This window comes from Tribolium madens, unplaced genomic scaffold (genome assembly GCF_015345945.1).
Source record: "Tribolium madens isolate multiple individuals breed KSU strain unplaced genomic scaffold, Tmad_KSU_1.1 Scaffold_3;HRSCAF=73;Tcas5.2_LG2, whole genome shotgun sequence".
Lineage (NCBI taxonomy): Eukaryota > Metazoa > Arthropoda > Insecta > Coleoptera > Tenebrionidae > Tribolium > Tribolium madens.
In genome coordinates, this window is record NW_025401006.1 from 4,126,410 (window position 1) to 4,141,805 (window position 15,396).

At 37.5% G+C, this 15,396-nt stretch overlaps 3 protein-coding genes across 7 annotated transcripts; 1 reads left to right on the forward strand and 2 right to left on the reverse strand.

Moving 5' to 3' along the window:
• Positions 1-2,685: 2,685 nt before the first annotated feature.
• On the forward strand, positions 2,686-7,642 carry LOC123007146 (probable E3 ubiquitin-protein ligase HERC4). Of its 2 annotated transcripts, none has more exons than XM_044402238.1 (12): positions 2,686-2,720; positions 2,997-3,268; positions 3,441-3,707; positions 3,757-3,936; positions 3,982-4,199; positions 4,246-4,821; positions 4,875-5,171; positions 5,219-5,392; positions 6,015-6,101; positions 6,148-6,788; positions 6,836-7,175; positions 7,225-7,642. In XM_044402238.1, exons 1-12 carry the CDS (start codon positions 2,701-2,703, stop codon positions 7,375-7,377), a joined length of 3,225 nt encoding a protein of 1,074 aa, XP_044258173.1. In that variant the 5' UTR covers positions 2,686-2,700; the 3' UTR covers positions 7,378-7,642. The 2 variants fall into 2 exon arrangements, with proteins under 2 accessions (XP_044258173.1, XP_044258174.1); XM_044402239.1 differs by having other exon boundaries at positions 3,471-3,707.
• LOC123007147 (RNA-binding protein 33) lies at positions 7,632-11,849 on the reverse strand. Of its 4 annotated transcripts, XM_044402243.1 has the most exons (8): positions 11,707-11,785; positions 10,843-10,990; positions 10,100-10,209; positions 9,467-9,571; positions 9,007-9,080; positions 8,451-8,855; positions 8,126-8,243; positions 7,632-8,078 (listed from the first exon to the last, which is right to left on the reverse strand). In XM_044402243.1, the coding sequence occupies exons 2-8, from the start codon at positions 10,953-10,955 to the stop codon at positions 7,852-7,854; spliced, it is 1,152 nt and encodes a 383-aa protein (XP_044258178.1). In that variant the 5' UTR covers positions 10,956-10,990; positions 11,707-11,785; the 3' UTR covers positions 7,632-7,851. The 4 variants fall into 4 exon arrangements, with proteins under 4 accessions (XP_044258178.1, XP_044258176.1, XP_044258175.1 ...); XM_044402241.1 differs by lacking the exon at positions 9,467-9,571 and having other exon boundaries at positions 10,843-10,984; positions 11,707-11,849; XM_044402240.1 differs by lacking the exon at positions 9,467-9,571.
• A 664-nt stretch (positions 11,850-12,513) lies between these two features.
• Positions 12,514-14,096, reverse strand: LOC123007390 (zinc finger protein 358-like). The gene is made up of 2 exons (XM_044402670.1): positions 13,837-14,096; positions 12,514-13,782 (listed from the first exon to the last, which is right to left on the reverse strand). Exons 1-2 carry the CDS (start codon positions 14,002-14,004, stop codon positions 12,577-12,579), a joined length of 1,374 nt encoding a protein of 457 aa, XP_044258605.1. The 5' UTR covers positions 14,005-14,096; the 3' UTR covers positions 12,514-12,576.
• Between the last annotated feature and the right edge of the window lie 1,300 nt (positions 14,097-15,396).

The following is a 15,396-nucleotide window of genomic DNA, read 5'->3' on the forward strand; positions in this document are numbered from 1 at the left end:
AAGAATGATTGAGTAAAGTCGATTACAAACATTTTTTTATGTGGTACAGTACATAATATTTTTAAATGTATCATACGGAGTGTGCCAGCGAGTCGGTAAAGTCCATAATTGATTACTAAATGTTAAAATTTAAAAAAATACACAGTGAGTGGGAAAATTATGGAAAAATCTTATTAAAACTGAAAATATTTTGTTTTCGCAAAAATGCTGGAACAAGTCATTTTTTTTTTAAATACACAATTCTTAACTTGATTTAACATTTTACACTTTAGTTTTTGAGTAATAAAGTCATCGATATTTTTTTTTAATAGAACCTCCTATTTTTCTTAAGCTACTTCGATAGATCTTTTAATTGTGAAAATTGACAACACCAAAATATCGAATATTACATAAAATTTTCATAAAAAAATCATTCAAAAAGTGAAATAATATCAACATTAAATAAAAAAAAAACAACTTATTTTAAAAACTAACCAAATCGACCAATAAAAGTTTCAAACATTGTAATAAAAAGCTACATCCAGTAATGCCGAAAACATATATTCATTTAAAATAACATAAGTTTGTATTGTAACTTATTTTTTCTATTTTGCGTCTGAACGAAAGCTTATTTCGATACCAAAACCGATCCTTTAATAAATCATTTCAACACCAATTCGGGTGCTGAAATAAACTATAGGAGAAAATCAGCCGCCAATAGATGGTACTAAAACATTAATGTTTTCCCCATTTGAATAGTTTACAGTTGATGTTCCAGATGTCTCCTTTCCTAATTTTGGCGCGTAGCTTAGACGACGGCGCAGCGACGTTTTGGCGGGATTTTGCCGGAATTTTGTGACAACTTTAAAGTTTTATTTAATCTGTCATCTAACGTTTTGTATGAGTATTTTTTATTTAAAATAATAATGCCAAAAGTTGAAATCTACATTTTAGAAAGTAATGCATCGAAATAGACTCTCCCAAACAGTTTCTGCAATGAAGTAGAAAGCAAAAACGGTAGCAAGTACTCACATTTACATTGACTTGTCAAACTGACAAAAAGGAAAACTGATATTGTCAAAATATGTTTTCCCCATTTGGATAGTTCTAAGCCGGACACCAGAGGTCAGCTACTTTGCTGATTTTCTCCTATAGGATTACAATTTACTTTCTAGAGGTTAGTAATGGTGATTTTGAGCGGCGTTTTGAGCGATTTCTCTTACTTCAGGTGGTGTGCATGAAATATTGCAGTATTCATTTGCATTATTCATTGTTTCAAAATTTTGAAAAATATTCGAGACTTGACACTTCGAAAATCGAATTTTTAACACTTTGCGACATTTATTACCAACCACCACCATATTTGGGCAAAAGTTCCTACATTTTGAGAAATTATGTTAAAATAGTACGTAAAATATGCAAAATAGAAAAAGTAGCATAAAAAAATTTGTTTCATAAGTCATTTGTGGGCACTCGTTCTTTATAAAACACGCGCTTCGCTGCTTGTTTCATAAACCTGAACTCGTTCCTCAAAACTTGCCTTACGAAACGCGTTCTTTAATATACTTATTTGGGACTAAATTAGTGTCTATAATAGTATATTACATAATGAGCACGAAAAGTGATAAATAACGCACAAGCGGGAAAGTTGCGCACGAGGCCTTAGCCGAGTGCAGACAATACCGCGAGTGCGTTAGACACTTTCCTGCAAGTTTTGTACACTATTTTCCTACGACCATAAATAACTTTTTTCTTACGAACATTTTTTTTTCATAACGATTTATTTTTTATATTGGATACAAAAAAATATGTTAAATGAAAAAATACAAAACATTCGAGTGTGAATTGTGCGTTAGATTTCTAACACACAGTGCGAAAACAAATCGCACAGGTTTTTGACCTCGTACGATATTGCCAATTTTCGCGCATTGTAATTATGCGTTATGATCTACTTTAGTATATGGTCGTAGGAAAATTTCTTTTTTTTTAATTTTAACATCTAAAGGTCATCGTTGGTCGCGGACACCCTCAATAGACTTTTTCTAATTTGCTTTTATAATACGTTTATTAATGTCTCCAGTAGGAGTCGTTTATGACTATCTATAAAAGCACACTGTGCTTTAATGAATTTAGGGTTATTTAGTTTTTGGATGCCGCTTTTGACTTGTCAGATAACAAATTTTGCGTTGTTGCTTCGGGAATTTCGCGAATTTCGGGCGGAGTGCAAACTAAATTCTGTTTCTCATATTTTATTTATTATTATTATGTTGTAACACTAATAACTAATAATTTGTAAATTTTATTTTTAATGACAGACGGCAGAAATGACTCAAAAAAAACAGGTGGGCGCCGAGTGTTACCAACCGATACCAACTAACACAAAATTCTCTACTTAGTCGACAAAAATATATATTTTTTTAATTAAAATAAGAAAAAAGGGGGCGCAAATTAGAAAAAAATAGCATAAAATACTCGTTTTATAATGGCATTGGCGCACTCATCCCATAGAAAACTCGTCTACGGCTCGTTTTCTAACTTGGGATTCGTGCGCCAAATCAACCCTTATAAAACTTGTTCTTCAATATACTATTACCAACTCCGTACATTCTGTATAGTTTCGGAATAATACTCTTGTAACTTTCAAGGTGCTTATGCAACCAATTATGCAATACAAATGCCATTATTTAAAAATAATCAAATTATTATCAGCAGACTTAAAACATGGGTTTAGCTTGGTGCAGGTAAATATTACAAAATTTTATATTTTTAGTCCAAATTTGCAATAAGCCGTTGTTTTCTGTTTGAAAAACTTGTTTTTAAATTGGGCGCGCTTTTTGACATTTGGTTTCAACATAACCTTCGTAAAAATTGTCAATTTCCAATCCATCAAAAAAAAACACACAAGAAATTTCCATCGGATTCAAAATTCGTAATAATGTTTTTTCGAGCATTTTAGGTAAAAACCGAAGCTTTTGAAATCGATGTTATCGCGGAAATTTCTAGAAGCTACGTTTCAGGTTAAAAGCGAACTCAAACGACTCAGTCTCGAAAGTTCTGGAAGAAATGTTTGGCTGGGGAAGTACCATTCACGGTGAACTGGGGCTGGGGGGCATCGAAGAGGAGCACATCTTCACCCCCAAAGCCCTCGACTGGTTTGAGGCAAAATCTGTGATGAAAGCTGCCTTGGGTGCAAACCATACACTGTTTTTGACCAAAGATGGAAAAGTTTATTCTTGCGGGAACAATGATTATGGACAGTTGGGGCACGACCAGCCGAGAAAAAGGCCACGTATGTCGCTGTTTAGTATGTGATTTGTTGCTGTTATGTTCTATTTGACCACTTGTAGAAACTAATTGTTCCAAGTTTTGCGAGAAAAACTAAATTTTTGGGACATGACAGTTTATTTGCAAACTCATCCTTTCATATCTTGGTCATTTCACCCATTTTTCACCTTTTGTAGGAACAGAATCAAACAAGCTCATTTTTGCAGAATTGGTGTCTGGTCTTGACGCATACTCGATCATAAATGTGGCCTGCGGGGAAATGCACTCTTTGGCCTTGAGTCGATGGGGCGAGGTCTTTTCCTGGGGATCAGATAATTACGGCCAATTGGGGCACCAACTTGGGGGTACCTTACAAATCGTTCCTAAGTTAATCAAATCATTAGCAAAGTATCAGGTAGTACAAATAGCAGCAGGGCAACGACATTCAGTAGCTTTAACTAATGGTAAAGTAGAAAATTACTAAAATCAATTATTCAATTATTTAAATTTAAGCTGGAGAAGTGCTAGTTTGGGGGGCAAACGATTTTGGACAATTGGGTCTAGGAACAATAACCCCATTTGAATCAACACCAACTACAGTTTGTTCCCTACGTGGTATTCCATTTGCCTTGATTGCCTGCGGAGGAAACCACACTTTTGCTGTTTCAAAATCGGGGGCTGTCTTTGGATGGGGTAAAAATCAGTTTTTTATTACCATACAATTAATAAAATTATTAGGGAAAAACATCAACGGCCAACTTGGCTTAAACGACACCACTTCGAAAAAATTCCCTACTCAACTGCGAACATTGCGAAATAGCCGTGTCAGATACATTTCATGTGGTGATGAGTTTTCCACTTTTCTCACACTAGACGGCGGTGTTTTCTCGTGTGGGGCCGGAATGTACGGTCAGCTGGGTCACGGTGGTACCTCTAACGAGATTTTACCGCGACAAGTACACACAATTTTTTCTACTCCCTTAAATTACTGAACAATTCCAGGTGTTGGAGCTGATGGGTTCGACGATAACACAGATTTCCTGCGGTCGGCAACACTCATTGGCCTTCGTACCGTCGCGTGGGCGTGTCTACAGTTACGGTTTGGGCGGGGCCGGCCAATTGGGGTTGAGGAAGCCTAGTAACGCGTCCACGCCCCAGGTGGTTCTCGGACCGTGGGTTTCCCCGAGTGGAGTACCAGTGGTGCCCAATAATGCGTCGGTAAATGCCGTAATTAAGCGGATTTACGCCGGTGGGGATCACTGTTTCGTTTCTGTGACTGAGAAAAAGTCGAAAATCGCGCCGAATGATTTTCGGAATTATGAACCAGAGAGTCAGATTTTGACTCTACGGACGGAGAGGTTGGAACCGTGTGCGAAAATAACGGTTAATGGACAGGTCGATCAGGAGATTTTGACGTATTTGGAAGTGGTTTTTAAGAATTTGTCGTGTTGGAATGCGTCGTTTTTGGTTGACGAGCATTATTATTGCACGAGTAAGCATCACGGTGTGAATATGGAGGATGCCGAAAGGGCGTTTTCGTTCATTGCCAAAATTGAACATGAAACGATTAAGGATTTGGTGGGTGGAATAAATTAAAAAAAATATTTCGAATATATTTTTTGTTTCTTTAGATTTGGACTTCAATCACTGTTGATGTTTTGGACCAACTCTTGCCTTCGCCCCCCGATGTTGAAACGCTGAGAATTTACCTGGTTTTGCCTCTTTATCATGAATTTAACAATCCGAAACAACACTTAAAGTTGCATAAACCCTTTGCAAGTGCCCTTTTAAGACTGCGTCCACAAGCGAGTAAAGTTGTAGGAATCTGGTGGACTATGATGAGTTGTGATTACTTCGAACACTTGATACGAACTTTTAAATCTGTTGTGTCTTTCATTTTGAGAAATCAAAAAATTCCAGAAAATAAAGTGAGTTTCGGGAAAACACACTTCGTCCTCTAACTGTACATTTTTAGACCGTTTTTTACGATTCTAGTCTCGTAGCCATGTTAGATATTTTAACTTATTTACATAAACTTAACCACAGCGTAGAAGGTTTAAAGGTTCCGTATGACACCTTCTACATTCCGGATTTGAGCGACTATTTGGACATTCGGGTGGATTACGTCATGTGGCTCACCGATCAAAACGTAAGTTGTTCATATTTCCCGCCGTGAAATTGCGGAGTTGTGTCAAATATTGAAATATAAAGTAGCAGCAACAATGCAATTTGACTCAAAAATATTATGATACGAATTTTTTATATAAAACATTTAGTTATTCCTTTGTGGTTCTTTTTTTTTTTTGTAATAATTTTCGAGAGATTATTCCAAATCCGGAAAGAATTAGAATATAAAAATAATAATAATAATAATAAAAATTCGGTCAGTGTGTTCTGAAAATTTTATGAACGGTTGTCTACCTTCTGTCTAGGTAGTGCTAAAACCTATCAATTGTCTGTCATATTTATAAATTTGTGTCTGGGTTAAATACAATACAAATCTATTTTTGCCAATATTATTACCTTCTGGAATATCAAATTATTTATCCACCTATATTATAAGTGTTTAAACGCAAGCTATGCAAGACATACGTTCATGAAACTTTCGGACACTTGATCAGGCTTTTTAGACTTCGATATTGAACAATTCTTGTAACAAACTTTTTTCCCAAGTAGAAATAAGTTTCAAACTATACACATTGCATTTTTAATCAAAAAGTGTTAATGGTTGCCAACTGAGGGAGCCAAAAATCACTAAATTCAACTTTTAGACCGGAAAACTCTTTCTGTGTAATTACCCGTTTATCTTCGATGCTCCGGCTAAGACCCAACTTCTGGAGACCGATCAGCGACTACAGGTAAGTTTGCGAGTTTGAGTTTTGTGTGAAAACCCGAGATTTTTAGATGCATAAAGCAATGCAAAGCGCCGCTGAACAAGCCTTCCTCTCCATGATATTCCGACCCACAGGCGTTCTAAGTATTAACCAGTTTCTAGTTTTGAACGTTACTAGAGACCATATAGTGCAGGATGCACTCAGAGAGCTTAGTAATGTTGATCCTGACGATTTGAAAAAGCCGCTTCGGGTGAAATTTTGTGGTGAAGAAGCCGAGGATGCGGGTGGTGTGACAAAAGAGTTTTTCCTGTTGTTGTTAAAAGAAATACTCGATCCGAAATACGGGATGTTTAAAGAGTACGAGGAAACAAGAGCGCTGTGGTTTTCGGAAAATTCATTCGAGGAAGAACCGGTTTATTTTCTTATAGGACTCATTTGTGGCTTGGCGATTTATAATTTTACGATAATCGATTTGCCTTTTCCGTTGGCTCTTTACAAAAAATTGCTCAATGAACCGGTGGGATTAGCCGATTTGAAAGGGCTGTCACCAATGATGGCAAATTCACTGCAAAGTATCCTTGATTATAAAGAGTTTGATTTCCACTCGGTCTTTGATTTGTGTTTTGAGATAACTCGGGACGATTTTGGCGAGTCTAGAGTTGTAGAACTCAAGCCAAATGGATCAAATATTCCAGTCACACAAGACAACAAGTACATTAACATTTTATTTTAATAATTGTTTAAACAATGTTTTGTAGAGAAGAATATGTAAATCTTTACGTTGATTATATTTTTAATACATCGATTAAAAAGCAATACACTGCATTTCATCACGGTTTTATGAAAGTCTGTGGCGGCCGCGTACTTCAATTATTTCACTCTCACGAGCTTCAGGCTGTTGTTGTCGGTAATGAGAATTACGATTGGCACGCTTTGGAAGAAGTAGCAGAGTATAAAAACGGATACACGTCATCAGATAAGACAATAAGGTGGTTTTGGGAAGTTATCCACGAAATGCCTTTACAAGACAAAAAGAAGTTTTTGCTTTTTTTGACTGGTAGTGATAGGATTCCGATTCAAGGAATGAAAGCAATCAAAGTAAGTATCTTGTTTTTCACCGGTTTTTTGTACTGTTTCGTAATTTCAGATTATTATACAACCAACCAATGACAATAAATACCTGCCGGTTGCCCACACATGTTTCAATTTGTTGGATCTCCCGAGGTACAGCACCAAAGAAAAACTCAAGTATAAGTTGATGCAAGCGATTCAGCAAACACAAGGATTTTCCTTGGTTTGATCCGAGTGTGCTTTACTTGTTACCATTTACTTGATAAAGTTTTTTCTATTTTTTGTATTTGTTTTACGTTGAATGAAATATGGGAAATTAAATTAAGTAGTCACTTGATTGACTTTTCTTATTAATATTGTACGAAAAAAAACGCTTAATAGTGGCCACATTTTTAGTAATTTGCGTCACAATGTGAAAAACTACACGTATTTTTCTATGATTGTTGTGAGCTTCATATATTTTGTAAACGATGAAATAAACCGTTTTATTTTTATAACATGATTTATTTAAATTGCGTACATGGTACAAATATAAATCATTTGATACAATAAAAATATTTCGCAACAATAGCAAAGCTTCGAATCGAATATGACTCGCAAAAATTCGGCAAGCGGCTTAAACTCGTTTTAAATAAAAATTTATACATCTTGTTAGTAGCTTATCACAAACATAGCTAAACCAACTAGAGTCGCAAGCGGGAGCTTAGTAACATCTGTGATCATAGAACTGCGTTCCTGGGGGCGCTTTGTATCCAGGATATGAAGCATTGAGCGCATGTTGGGCGAAGAAATTCGAGTAGTCTTTTCGGACTAGTCGAGGCCTGCAAGCCGGGCCTTTGGCCAACTCCAGACGCTGGCGATTTTCCTCCTCCACTTGGCGTTTCACGCTTTCGGGGGGCCATTTCAGGTCCCCACGCAGGTGTTTGCCACCTGAGAAAAAAAGTTACTCATTTTGACAATTCACCTTCCGCAAGTACCTTTCAAAGTCGCCGTGGCTGGTTGCGACGTGACAACTGGGGGAGGAGCCTGACTCACAGGGGCCTGTGGGCGGAGAGTGATGGTTGCCGGTGGAGGCTCCACTTGTCTAACTGGGGGCTAAATAAACAAAAATTACATATTTGGGCTATTAAAATTATATTTATGCATGATTTCGTCCAATTTGCAGCACTGTTTGTTTTCGTATGGTTGGTAGGAGTGTTAAATCGGGGGTTAATCACCTTGAAATAAATACAGGAAATGTTTGTTATAATTTAGTGAACAGAATGCATAAATATATACACACTGGTCGAAAATTCACCATACCTGATTTGACGCACCCACTGGTTGAGCAGATTGCTGACTAAATTTTTTTTGTTGAGGTTGGTACTGTTGTGTTATTGGTTGGTATTGCTGAGTGGGAGGAGACTGGTAGTGCTGGGGCGGGGGTTGGTATTGTTGGGGCGGGGCTTGATATTGCTGGGGCTGGGCTTGGTAGCTGGCGGGCTGATTGGGTGTACCAACGGGAGAGTGGACAGGTGCCCACTGCTTATTGGCTGTGGCAGGCCGAAAAGATTGGGGACTGGGGTTAGAAAGCGGCGAATGCGGCTGGTAATTGGCCGTTCCGTTTGAAATATTGAGGGGTTTTAAGGGTGGGGGTTGGTGTACCTGCTGTGCAGGAGTGTAATTATTCTGCAAATTGGGTGATTGAGAGGAGTACTGGGGCCCACCCTGACGATAAAAATACGTTATGTAGAAAAAAATCACTGGGTTAAAAATTGTGCAAACAGATGGACCGTTTCAGCAGCGATTTTGCTGAAATGGTTCTTTCTGTTTTCAAAATAGTGCGAGGGGAAGTTTGAAATATACAAAAATTACTTACTTGTGCTTGAACTGGTGCTTCTTCGGTGTAGTTTTCGCCTTCGTTTGGAGGCGGCCAAGCGACTCTTTTCAGACCTGTGGACAAGCTCTCGGTTATTCTATGAAATGGAGGTTCTCAAAATAAATTTAGTTTGTAACACAACAACATATATTATTCGTATATAGTTGTTTATTGGAAGCGGCCAAGAAGCTTTTTTGTTAGTTTTTCCCACCGACCAAGTTCGTATTACCGATAATTTCGCGTATGTAATAAAAATATTTATACACTAAGCTCGGTACAGCGTTTATGTTGGGATTGGCCGAAATTCAAAATTTAATTAAAGCAACTTGCTCATATCGAGGTGTTTCAAAATTAGTGTATTTGGCGAACGGATCACCCACCCAAAATTTTAGTTACAAAGACACGAAACTACTCTACAAAAAACATCAAAAATTGGGGCGATCTCGCGCAGGCTCAATACCTGGAGTGACGACGTCTTTGAACGACGATCTTTGGAGGTTCTTCTGCTCGAATTCCGACGGGGGCCATTTTATTTGGTCGCGAAGGGGTCTACTATAGCCGACACCTAAGAAGTTTTTAGGGCGGGGACACACAAGGGTAAAAATAGGCAATCGCGAAGAATGAAAATCAAAATGGGAGGGGGCTGATTCAAAAATACAAAAAACAAAATTTGAGCACGTGCGTTAATAGAAAACTCGAGTCAAACATTAAAATTAAGTTCTATTGCCGTCACCATAACTTTTCAACGGTTGAAAGATTCCCAAGGGGCCTCGCCAAGATTTTAAAAGTTTTTGTCTCAGAGACCTTCAATCTATGACATTTTTACGAGCCGCTGATAGGTTGTTATGTCTCTGACACTTTTATACAAAAAAATAGAACAAATGCATGCAAAGTTAAATTATTACTTTTAATTTCCTTAAAACTCTTGAAACTTACCCTTTGTGTGTTATTTTTATTGAAATAATCCCAAAAATAACAAAAAAATTAAGTATTAGTCTATAAAAGATCAAATTTTGTTTTTGTATAAATTTCGTCTTAGTAAATCCTTCTGTTAGCATGAAAAATGCTTAATTAACCACAAACAAAGTCTTACTGGGTGATTGGCCACTCCTTTGCCTTTGTTCTTCCTCTTCTAGCATTCTCAAAACAGCCGAATTTTGCAGATTTGTCGGTTTCCCAACTCCGGGATTATTAAAATTGATTCTAGAATTTTAAAAATTATCACAAAATTGTGTTATTCTTCGGCAAACTACCTGTCCTCAACCAGGTAACTCATCTTTCCGGTGTTAGTATACAGAGCGACCCGAAAAATCGTTCAATGTTTCACGTTCGAGAGTAATTCGCGTACTGAAAATTGTCCGAGTTTTGAGTGGAATGAGGGCTAATCTTCGTCACTTTGTTTTCTTGATGTCACCACTGAATCATTGACTCAAAATAAAAAAACTATTTTGGTATTTGTGCATTAAGGAAATTCTACATTTCCTGATGTGAGCAGTGAACTCGGATTTACAAGTTGCGGTTTTATTGCATTGCTCCGCATCGCCAAAGCTCAAAAATAGCCTCTCATCTTTCACAAAATCTGTTTATGTAATTTGATTATTTACGAGAAAAGTGTGAAATGGCCTCATATTTTGCGGTTTTAGTAAAGAATGTCATTTTTCGCTTTATTCTCTGAAAATTTATTTTCAACTCGCATCAATCTTCCGCCCACTTTTGCCCGAAAAATCCCCACAATATTTAATTTTAAAAATTTCTCAGACGCAAATATGTCAATTAGGATTTGCCCCGGTTGAAAACATACCTGAATGGAAGCTTGCCAAAAATGCATTGTCTTACCCGACTGCTCCATTTGACAAAATTTGGGACTCTCTTTCGATCACTTCTCGAATATTCTGCTCGGAATATAAACCAATAGGAGAGTTGAACTGTTTGTTAACTAGTCTCGCCATTTTTCGGATTCTTCTCGCTTCTAAACTACCTGAAACTGAAATTTAAGTGGCCTCAGTGTAAAAATAAACCGATGAAGAGATCGATGAAAAGATTACTTGAAACAAGTGTGCTTTCAGCAAGTTATAAATAACTTAAAATCGAAATTGCAATTTTCTATCAAGATTAAGATGCATGTTTATAAAATAAATTCCATAAGTGTAAACAGGGCTTTTGTTTGTAAACTTTCGAAAAATTGTTCATTTTAGCAATCGCCTATAGAAACTCTAATTTCAAACAGATGTCTCAAGTGGCTATTTTTCGGTCTTGAACCCGAGTCAAAAACATGATTCACTGTTATATTTTTAAAATTCGCTATTCAATTTTTATGGGACATTCTAGTTTCATTTAAATTTAAAGTCACGGCCGAATTATTATTAAAGTCATACTTATTTATGTAACAGAGGTAAGTAAATTGTTATTTCAGATGTCTGAAGTCTAATTATATCCAGGACAAAAATTAATCATCAATTGTGAGTCAGACTGAAAGGTTTTTGTCAAAAAAGTGAATTCGTGGGGCACGCATTTCTAGTAAACCTCCACGCACTGAAAATCCCTTCCTTGATCTAATTCTGCTACTTTATTTTTAATTTAATTAAACGACGTGAATACATGACTTGATCCTAGTTATGATTGATGGTTTAGCACAAATATTAGTAAGCATGTGTTAAAAATAAGTTTTGATTAAATTACTATTTGTTGATTTGCAGCTACCTGAAATATTCGTTGCCGCTTTTCAGACGATCGCAGGGATAAACTGGCAAAAGCGATTCTCATATCCCACACTTCCCATAGAGGACAAGCGGGGGGCAAGAACGTAACTATACGCCAAAAATTTCAATAATCATTGACAATAAAATCTTGACAATTTTTCCAAGATTTATTACTCAATTCTTGTTTTTAAGCACACCTGGCGTAACTGCATCTCCAAAAATATCAAATTAGGCTGTTAAAAATAATTGCTATAGATTTTTGAGTGCGTGCGACTATTATATGCGTTTCACTTATAATTTTCGAGTTATTTTTGATTCTTTTACGTCGGCGGTCCCGAAATAAATGAGACTTTTGGACAAAACCGAAATATTTCACTCGAGGTTGGAAAAGTTTGCGTGCTGTGACAATTAAGAAAAATTTAACTGGAGGAATAATTTCAGTCTTACAAAAATATTTACTTTTACGACGAAAATTATTACTTCTGTTTACGACTACGTGACAATTTTACCAACATGGCAATATTCCAAAACACGTTTGTTCGGGATAATAAAAGGTGGGAAAGGGATTTACACAATAGATTTCGACGTGTTCGCGCTTTGGAAATATTTTTTGTATTTTTAGACAGGAATGTGAAGAACGACGTGAGGCATTGCACAAAGTGGAAACCTGTAAGGGAACATGATATATACAGAGGGCAATATTTTATAAAATAAAATAATACCTTGACTGCAACTTCCTAATATGGTGGATGCGCCGCTTTGTGTAGGAGGTAAAGTTTAGAATGAGTGTTACACAAAAAGGCATAAGTGTGATATAAGAGTATATTTCTAAAGAAAATATATAGCCACAAAAATTCGATAAAAGCCTAATCTACGGTTGATGCAGTGTTTGTTTGTGATGCCTCCTTAGCGACGACTTATCCGTGAACGACCTATCACAATCTCTACATTTGAAAGTCTTCCCCGTGTGAGTGACCAAATGCCGACTCAACCCCGACGCATGACAAAATACTTTAGGACACAAGGAGCAATAGTGTAAATTGATGTCATGCGAGCCTTCCGACATATGAGTCCTCAGGTGGATCCTCAGTGGCTCCCTCTGCGTAAAACCTTTATTACAATGGGTGCAATTGTAGGGTTTTTGCCCCGAATGTGTCATCAAATGCCGATACAAGATCTCCTTTTGGGCAAAACTCTTCTGACAAATCTCACACTGGAAGGGCCTTTCCCCTGTATGAATCCTCTCGTGACGCACCAAAGCCGATCTAGTAGGAAACCACTTCTCGCACATTCCGCAACTGAAACCCCTCTGCTGCATATGAACCGAGGCATGCCTCCGCAGCTGAATCCTCCGTGCGAAAGATTTCGGACATTGGGGACACTTGAAGATCTTCAATTCACCTTCTTCGTTAACTTCAGGCACCGTGGAGCTCATTTGGGGCGCTTCGGCCTCCTCTTCCGTCGTCAGTTCCATGACGATGACTGTGCCGTTCTCAGTGGTGACCTCCACTTGGGTCAACTTGCCTTCCGTGGGGATGATCTTCATTTGGAGCTGGCCCGACACATCAAAACCTGGTTGTGTGGCAAGAGTGGCTTTAACGGCGTCCGCAATCGCGTCGTAGCTCGTATCTTCCATTTCTTGGCTTGCCTCGTCTACGAAAATGACTCCGTCACCTTCATTCTCCTCGACGTCCATCACTTCTCTTTTGAGTGATTTCAAAGTGCAAGCGTCTTTATTCACGACGTCGGCATCTGCTGGTAAAGTGATGCTTTCGGGGTCGTCTTCAGGCTCGGGGTCCGGTTGGATATAGGCCACCTGGGTGACCCCAACCAAGTCTTCTTCCGTGCTTGGCTCCTTGGTTTCCTCCTCTTCCTTCTCTTGCACTTCCTCGACTGCCGGTTCGCTCTCCCCTGAAACGCTCAAATCGACGTCTCCGATTTTAGCCTGGAGACTCTTCAAATGTTGCCTCAGTTTCATATCAGAGTTTTCGCATTTTTTCCGAAAATTGTACGATTTTTCCAGTTGGAATTTGCACGGATGGCAGATCTTGTTAGGTAGGCCATCGCCTTCGAAAACCTGCAGTTTGCTAAGTGTAACAAGTAGATAACTACAATTTTTCGATTTTCTTACCTCGAGGGCGACACAAGCCATTATACGGAGGGTCAAAGGGATCGGCTCGTCGCTGTTGAAAATGGGTACTAATTCGTCCTCTTTTGCCATACATAATCGACATAATTCGTTCAAATCTAAGATCACGTCCTGAGCCTCTCCGGATTTCTTCCGACTATAAGTTTTCATTTTGTTGTAAATTATGATAAATCAGTTATCTACTTCACTTATTGCTAGAGACGCTCACTACTTTATCTGTATTTCCAATATGGCGGAATAGAACAAGACAAGAGCACTGATTAGACTACCAGATGTGACACTCGCTAACTTGACGTTGTAAAGTTTGGTTGACCTTGAACATGCGTGTTTAACAAACAGAGAGTAATAAAGCCCGCTCAGTTTAAATACTTGTTGTGTATTGGTTAATTTAAAATAAAGCGGGTAACTGCTAAGCGTTTTATAGCAATACGCACGTAAATTCAGAAATTAGAAATTAATCAAAAATCAGAAGTCAGAAATTGAAAATTAAAAATCAAAAATTAGAAATTAAAAACCAGAAATCAGACACTAGTAACCAAAAATTAGAAATTAAAATAGAAATTAGAAATGAGAAAGTTGAAACCAGAAATCAAAAATCAGAATTAAGAAACCAGAAATCATAAATCAAAAATCGGTAACGAATAACCAGAAAGCCAACTAATATTTCCTTCAGAAAAAGCATGATGAAAAGTGTCAGAAATAACATGAAATAAGATCGCGGTCAATTTATAGCGGCCACTTCCCCTTCCCTGTATAAATTTGTAAAAATTCTATCAAAAATGACAATTATGAAAAAGTCGGGTTAGAATACTTTACGCATAACATGTATTCCGCCTGTCAAAATTGTTGACACAATTTAATTACTTCTACTGGCAACATTGACACAAGCCACACACTAAAGCAGGCGGGCTAGGCCAACTTTGCAATAAATTAAGTGCCGACAGCAACAATATGAATTAACAGCAACTTTATTTTCATTCGTATATCAAAAAGTGTCACATCTGAGTTGTCTAATCTGTGACAGGAGTGACGTGCGCTGGAAGCCTATCGATTTTGCGCGCGCAGTTTTCATTATTACCGATATTTTTTAATACAAATAGAAAATAATTTTTTTCGAAATAAAAAATTATCCCCAGCGCGAATACTTGCAGTTTTCTAAATATAAGGCGTTTTATTTAAACAAAGTCGGTCGTGGCCACGAATCAAAATCAATCATTTGAGAAAATCAATAATGAAGAAATTCAACGCCAATTGTTCTCTTGGTATATGTCTTGTACAGGGTATTTTCTGCTTTAAATAGTTAACCCAATGTTAGATTACACAATTTAAGAGCAAGAGAATAAAAACCACGATAAAAATTGAAAGTTTTATTAGTATAAAAACAAAAATTAACTAGTGGTGGTGAGGAAGGCGCCCTCTACTGATGGTATTTCCACATAGCCCTAAAGCAATCGTAGTGGGCTTTCGGCAAAATGTCTTGTTTCGTGGTGGTTTGGTAGATGTCAGCAATGCGTGGGTTTATGGCCCCCTGGTGGGAAAATC

What these genes read in the sequence shown, in the direction of transcription:
- LOC123007146 (XM_044402238.1), top strand. Translation starts at nt 2,701, where the DNA reads ATGGGTTTAGCTTGGTGCAG. An exon ending in TTCAGTAGCTTTAACTAATG is followed by an intron (nt 3,708 to 3,756) that starts GTAAAGTAGAAA and finishes TTTAAATTTAAG; the next exon opens with CTGGAGAAGTGCTAGTTTGG. An exon ending in GGGGGCTGTCTTTGGATGGG is followed by an intron (nt 3,937 to 3,981) that starts GTAAAAATCAGT and finishes TAAAATTATTAG; the next exon opens with GGAAAAACATCAACGGCCAA.
- LOC123007390 (XM_044402670.1), bottom strand. Translation starts at nt 14,004, where the DNA reads ATGAAAACTTATAGTCGGAAGAAATCCGGAGAGGCTCAGGACGTGATC. An exon ending in TGGCTTGTGTCGCCCTCGAG is followed by an intron (nt 13,783 to 13,836) that starts GTAAGAAAATCG and finishes AGCAAACTGCAG; the next exon opens with GTTTTCGAAGGCGATGGCCT.
- LOC123007147 (XM_044402243.1), bottom strand. Translation starts at nt 10,955, where the DNA reads ATGGCGAGACTAGTTAACAAACAGTTCAACTCTCCTATTGGTTTATAT. An exon ending in AAGGAGTGGCCAATCACCCA is followed by an intron (nt 9,572 to 10,099) that starts GTAAGACTTTGT and finishes AAAACTTCTTAG; the next exon opens with GTGTCGGCTATAGTAGACCC. An exon ending in CAAAGACGTCGTCACTCCAG is followed by an intron (nt 9,081 to 9,466) that starts GTATTGAGCCTG and finishes GCTTGTCCACAG; the next exon opens with GTCTGAAAAGAGTCGCTTGG.